This window comes from Arachis ipaensis, chromosome B09, assembly GCF_000816755.2.
Source record: "Arachis ipaensis cultivar K30076 chromosome B09, Araip1.1, whole genome shotgun sequence".
Lineage (NCBI taxonomy): Eukaryota > Viridiplantae > Streptophyta > Magnoliopsida > Fabales > Fabaceae > Arachis > Arachis ipaensis.
Genome location: NC_029793.2, coordinates 133,848,337 through 133,854,389, shown reverse-complemented (window position 1 = coordinate 133,854,389; position 6,053 = coordinate 133,848,337). Strand labels below are relative to the sequence as shown.

Below are 6,053 nucleotides of genomic sequence, written 5' to 3'. Positions count from 1 at the left end.
TTAACACTAAAAATATAAAAAATTGATTTGAATTGGCTTATGTTTTAATTCGCTCTCTAAATTTTTTTCTTTCAAAAATTTAGTAAACATGTAGCTTGATTCTTTAAAACAAGCATATTAATATTATTGATTTTTTATGGAAAACATGCAAACTTTAAATTTTTAATATATTTATTATGTCATTATTAAAATTAAAAATTTTTACTCATGATAATTATTAAATTAATATTTCAGACTTTATTATTGAATCTGGGCATAATATAATTGGCCTGGTGAAAGGATGAATGAGAGTCAACCGAAAATCTCACACCCACAATCCATGCACAAAAACTATACCAAACTGGACCTGTTATTTTATTTAAACGGTCAACCGTCAGACCATGATTAGTGGAAATATTGAACCATACAACCTAATTATTAAACACAAACAAACAAAGTTGATAACACACAAAGGTCTGGTCTTTCTTTAAAAGTACTAGGTAGCGTACGTAGAAACCAAATCATGCACTTGCCATATTCATTATTTTCTTTTCGTTATTGTCGATGCTTCTTCTGGTTGTTGTTATCAAGGTTGAAGTGAAAGACCATGAACGGATGAGATGTATCTGACGACCGGCACGGGAGCCGGAGGCAGAAAAACCAAACTTGACCCTCTCCGGAAGCTTCGCCTTCAAATCAACAACTTGAGCAATGGTGGTAATATCGCCGTTGTCGTTGGTCACAGCAACACTCAATGTCTTTGTTGAAGAGTCATATATCACAGTCACTTTAACCACTGCTCCACTCACACTATTCCATGGCACGGTCTTCACCGAATCCACACTGTTTACATCAATTCCAACGTGATCAGTGGGTGGATCGTTGTACTCACTGTTGGAATAGGTATCAAACTCCACTCCAACAAAGTAACCCGCCCCTTTAGTGTCAGAGACGCCTAAGGTTCCACCACCAATACTGCCGGCAGGAATCTGCGTATCTTCCGGTGCAATGAAAAAGATGATACCGTCGGCAGGATCATAATCTTTGATATCCTTCATCTCGAAAGAGAAGGAGGTGAGGAAGCTGGCGACATTGCCGGTGGCACTGCTCCAAATGCGCACCGGCATGGCATAAAGAACACGGCCGACGCTATTTACCTTGTTGAGGTTCGTGAGTTGTATATTGCCATTTGAAAGAACAGTGACGTCACCTTGGAAATTTATTGCGGGGTTTCCTTCGCTGAAAGAGTTGAAGTTGAAGGAAACTGTTTCCGCTGAGTTCACCTTCTTACTACTTGCTGCTAGCAAGAGAAAGAAAGTAAGAAAAACACAAAATGGTTTCATGGTGCAGTGGGAGGTTGATAAGGATTGGTTTGGAATGGTTTTGATGATTACAACTGGGATTTCGTTCGTGTATTTATAGAGGAAAAAGTTGAATTTGCATGCATCAGGCCATCAAAAGTATACCAGAACTGAGTATATCATGCAGCATGGGAAGGCAACACCTCAGGGCTTAACAATGCCACCTCACAGTCTCACACTACCCAAGTATAAATATGCATATTGGATGGTGTATCATATTCATACTAGTAGTTATTATTGGACATGAAATTAATTGCTCAATACTATTGCTATGCCACACACACACAGATGTATACCCATTTGAGTGTACTCTTCCTCTCTATTAATTTTGGATGTGAACAATAAAGGTTTAGTTTCACATTTTTTTTAATATATAAATCCCTTTTTTTCCATCTCAATTTCTTTTTTTATTATTCACACTAAAAAGCAATTATAAAAATGTTAGGATCATCAGAATCTATTATTTTTATCATTACTTAGTTTTTAATTTAATTATTTTATAGTTTGATGAATTTGGAAAACTCCAAATTAATATTTGTGATGACTAAACATTATTAAACAAAATTATTAATTTTAATTTCTCATCTAACATATGTTAATTAATAATTTTGTGTTGCAGGTTTTATAATTGGGCCGAATTAAAAAGAAAGATCCCAAACCCAATAAATTAAAATTCAGCCCTATATAATTTTTGTTTTGTGATTGTTGGCTGAAAAGGTTTTATTAGTTGGAGCAGAATAAATTTTGTTACTATAAGCAAAGCTTTCCTATATGTTCAATGCTTGATCCAAATTTCATCAGGAAAGTAAATGTTATTATTGGGCCAAAAATTAAATGTTGCAACTAAGCCCAATTTCACATTTGATGAGAAGTTCCTCATGCATGATCTGAAACCCATGATAAAGAAAGCAAAAATTGCTTTCAACGGATCCAAGCACTTCACCATGTGATGGATTCCAAAATTCATTACATTGTCATTTAATGCATGGGAACTATGAGAGAGAAAGTTGCAGCTGAATTGATTGATGGCCATAGTGCTGCACGCCACTCTAAGCTAGGGAAGTAAAAGCAACTTTCACCAACTAATTGGTTTATTACATTTGAATTGCTTTTGTTTCAAGTTGTTTATTCTCTCTCATCTCTTTCTTCTTTTCGGTCAATATCCAGAAAATAAAGGAAGCCATGGAAGCTACATGGAGCTACCGAAATGAAGCTGCATGCATCAAGACCATCAAGCTAATGATGGCAAGAAAACATACTAAAATAAAAATGAGTTGTAGCTAAGATTTTCACCAAATATGGTTAGATTTGGTGAAGTAATCTTGAGCTCTTCATGCTCAAAAATGGACGATGAAGATTCGGCCAGCAAGGGAGATTCTTGAAGCATGGCTTGTCTTTGATTCTGCTCAACCACCACAGGAAGTAGCTAGAGTGGCGAAGTGATGGTTGAGGCAGAGATTGAAGCAGATGGAGTCATTATCATCATGAAGCATCAAGGGCCAGAAATCCATCTTGGAGAGCAAGCCAAGGATGGAGAGTTCGGATAGATGAAGGGTGATGATCAAGAAAGGACTAGAGGTAATTGCATGTTGGGTTTTGCATGATTATCTCTTCTCTCTCTACGTGGCCGAACCGGTTCTGTTTGTTGAAGGAGAAAGAAGTTGGTTTGGGTGTTGGCTTCAAGTGTGGAGGCTTCCCACTTCCTTAAAAAGAGAGAACAGCCACTGTTTGGAGCAAGGAGTTAGAAGTAAGCAGTGAGAGTGCAAGGCACAGGATTCTCAGAGCTACCTAAGCTTACAGATTTTCTTCTCCTTCAATGTATTTTGTTTAGTATTTTTCTGTTTAATTTTGTCATGTCTTGAGTCTCATGGAAAAAGAAAAACAGTGAGGTTTGTATGAAAAAGCCATAGAGCGGAAAAAGGCAGAGAGTGCAAAATTAAAAGAAAAAACCATAGATGTCTTAGAGTTCCTTTGTTTATCTATGTTGTGTTTCATGATTCTGTGGGAATCCCCTTGTAAGTTGGGTTAGCACTTTACAATTTGTAATCAAGTTGATTATAGTGAAATTCCATCATTGTTGTGATGGAGACTGGATGTAGGCTGCACTGCACTTAGCAGCTGAACCAGGATATATCTGGGTGTAATCTTTCTTCTCTCCTACTCCATTTCTATTTTCTACTGCAAAGGAGCAAAAACTAAAAATATCTCGTGCTAAGTGACGAGACAAAACGAAAAGTCTCGTGGCTAGGGACGAGACAAAAGAAAAAGTCTCGTGTCCAGAGACGAGCTAAAACAGAAAAGTCTCCTCTGAGTTCAGCAAGTATTAGCAACCAAAAAAAAGGGGGCTAAGATTCAATCCCCCCCCTTCTCTTAGCCACTGAAACTATCAATTGGTATCAGAGCTTGGTCTCAAAGAGATCAAACTTTGCAGCTTGGAGTAAAGATCCTTATGGCGGAAAACAGTGGTGCAAATGTGGTGTCCTATAATCTTACTGAAGGTCAATCAAGCAATAGACCCCCTCTTTTCAATGGGAAAAATTATACCTATTGGAAGGAGAGGATGAAGATATTTGTACAAGCAGTGGATTACAGACTGTGAAAAATAATCTTGGAAGGACCTCAATATCCAACTGTTACAAGTGCCGAAGGAGTTGTTTCTCTCAAACCAGAAGCAAGCTGGACAGAGGAAGATAGGAAGAAGGTGGAGTTAAATGCCAAGGCAGTAAACTTACTCAATTGTGCTATCAGTTTCGAGGAATACCGACGGGTATCAAGATGCACAACGGCAAAGGAAATCTGGGACAAATTGCAAATCACCCATGAAGGAACCACCATTGTAAAGAAGACTCGAACAGACATGTTGAATAGAGAGTATGAAATGTTTGCAATGAAAGAAGGAGAGTCCATTGATGAACTGTTCGAACAGTTCAATGCCATCATCGTTGGCTTAGATGCTCTGAGAATTACACACTCTGAATCTGTGCTAGTGAGAAGAGTGTTGAGATGTCTCACAAAAGAGTGAGAAACTAAAGCTTTAATTATTTCTGAGAGCAGTAGCTTAGATTCCATGACAGTTGATGATTTGAGAGGAGATCTTCTTGCTTTTGAAAACACCTATTTGAAAAAAGATTCAAAAAAGAAAGGAATTGTTTTTTCTTCTATGACTAACCCTCTGGATGAAGAATCCATTGATAACTCTTCTGAAAATGAGTTTGTGTTGTTTGCAAAAAAATTCAGAAAAATGGCTAAGCTCAAAAGCAAAGGCAGCAGCTCAAGGAGAGTGAAGAAAGACCTTAGCAAAGTGACTTGCTACAACTGCAAGGAAATGGGGCATTTCAAATCTGATTGTCCCAAGTTAAAGAAGGAAGAAAAACCAAAAAAAGGAAAGAAGAAAGGACTAATGGCCTCATGGGAAGACTTGGAGAATGACTCCGATGATGATGATGATGAAGAAACTGAGACCAAGTCACAAACATGTCTCACGGCAGACCACATAGATCAGGTAGTCTTTCATAACCCTAATACTGAAGATCTTCATCTTATGATAGACCACCTTTCTGAAAAAATAAGATGTTTTCTGCTGGAAAATCAAGAACTTGAACAACAAATTACCATTCTTAAGGCTGAAAACAGTTTTCTAAAAGAAAAAGTAAGAGAGGCCGAAACTGCTTGTGATCTTGTTGAAGAAAATAAGCAGTTAAGAGCCCAAGTTAGAAGCTGTGAAAATAACCATTATGTTCTTGCATATGTAGATTGTTTTAAGCAAAATAAAGAGTTGCTTAAAGAGGTTAAAAGACTTAAGGAAGACTTAGCCAAGTTCACCCAAAGTTCCGAAAATCTGAATCACATCTTGGCTAGTCAAAAATCTCTTTATGATAAGGCTGGGTTGGGGTTCTATAAATCTGAAAAATCACATTTCGAAAATATTACTTCATCTTCTAATAATACAAGATTTCAAGATCCCACCTACTTTAACAAAACAGCAACTCCAAGATTTTGTAGACTATGCAATAGGAATGGACACTTTCCCATTCAATGCTTTTTTGGTGAAAGAATGGTCGGTGATAAGGTTTATAAAATTGTTTTTTATTACAATGGCTTATGACATAGAAGATAGTTTAACGTAAAAGGATCCAAAAGGATTTGGATACCTAAGGTTACTTAAGCTTGTTTTTGTAGGTATGCCTAGCATCCAAAAGAAAAGAAAATATGTGGTATATGGACAGCGGATGCTCTAGGCATATGACCGGAAAGACAACCTTCTTCATAAAGCTTGATGAATATGATGGAGGGCTTGTCACTTTCGGTGATGATGCAAAAGAAAAAATTGTGACTGTTGGGAAAGTGGGTAAAAATTTCTCAACTTGTATAAATGATGTTCTCCTTGTACATGGCTTGAAACATAATTTACTTAGTGTTAGTCAACTATGTGATTTAGGTTTTGAAGTTATTTTTAAGAAGTTTGTTTGTTTAGTTGTTTGTAAGAAAACTGGGAATGTTCTTCTTGAAGCTAAAAGATGCAACAATGTGTATGGATTAACTCTTGAGGATTTAAAGGAACAAAATGTAACATGCTTTACATCTTTTGAATCTGAAAAATGGCTTTGGCATAGAAAGTTGGGACATGCTAGTATGTATCAAATTTCTAAGCTAGTCAAAAGAAATTTGGTTAGAGGAATTCCAAACATCAAGTTTGATAAGGATCTTACTTGT

General features: G+C 36.7%; 1 protein-coding gene and 1 long non-coding RNA gene across 2 annotated transcripts in view; one reads left to right on the top strand and one right to left on the bottom strand.

Moving 5' to 3' along the window:
* Window positions 332–1,389, bottom strand: LOC107617871 (galactose-binding lectin-like). Its single transcript, XM_016319745.2, has one exon. It carries the CDS (start codon window positions 1,320–1,322, stop codon window positions 501–503), a length of 822 nt encoding a protein of 273 aa, XP_016175231.1. The 5' UTR covers window positions 1,323–1,389; the 3' UTR covers window positions 332–500.
* Window positions 3,146–6,053, top strand: part of LOC110267234 — a 7,702-nt gene continuing 4,794 nt past the window's right edge. Inside the window, exons 1-2 of the long non-coding RNA XR_002354604.1 lie at window positions 3,146–3,158; window positions 4,039–4,041. This is a non-coding gene — a long non-coding RNA (uncharacterized LOC110267234). The remainder of the gene's footprint in view (window positions 3,159–4,038; window positions 4,042–6,053) is intronic.

Coding starts and splice junctions, on each gene's coding strand:
- LOC107617871 (XM_016319745.2), bottom strand. CDS start 1,322: ATGAAACCATTTTGTGTTTTTCTTACTTTCTTTCTCTTGCTAGCAGCA.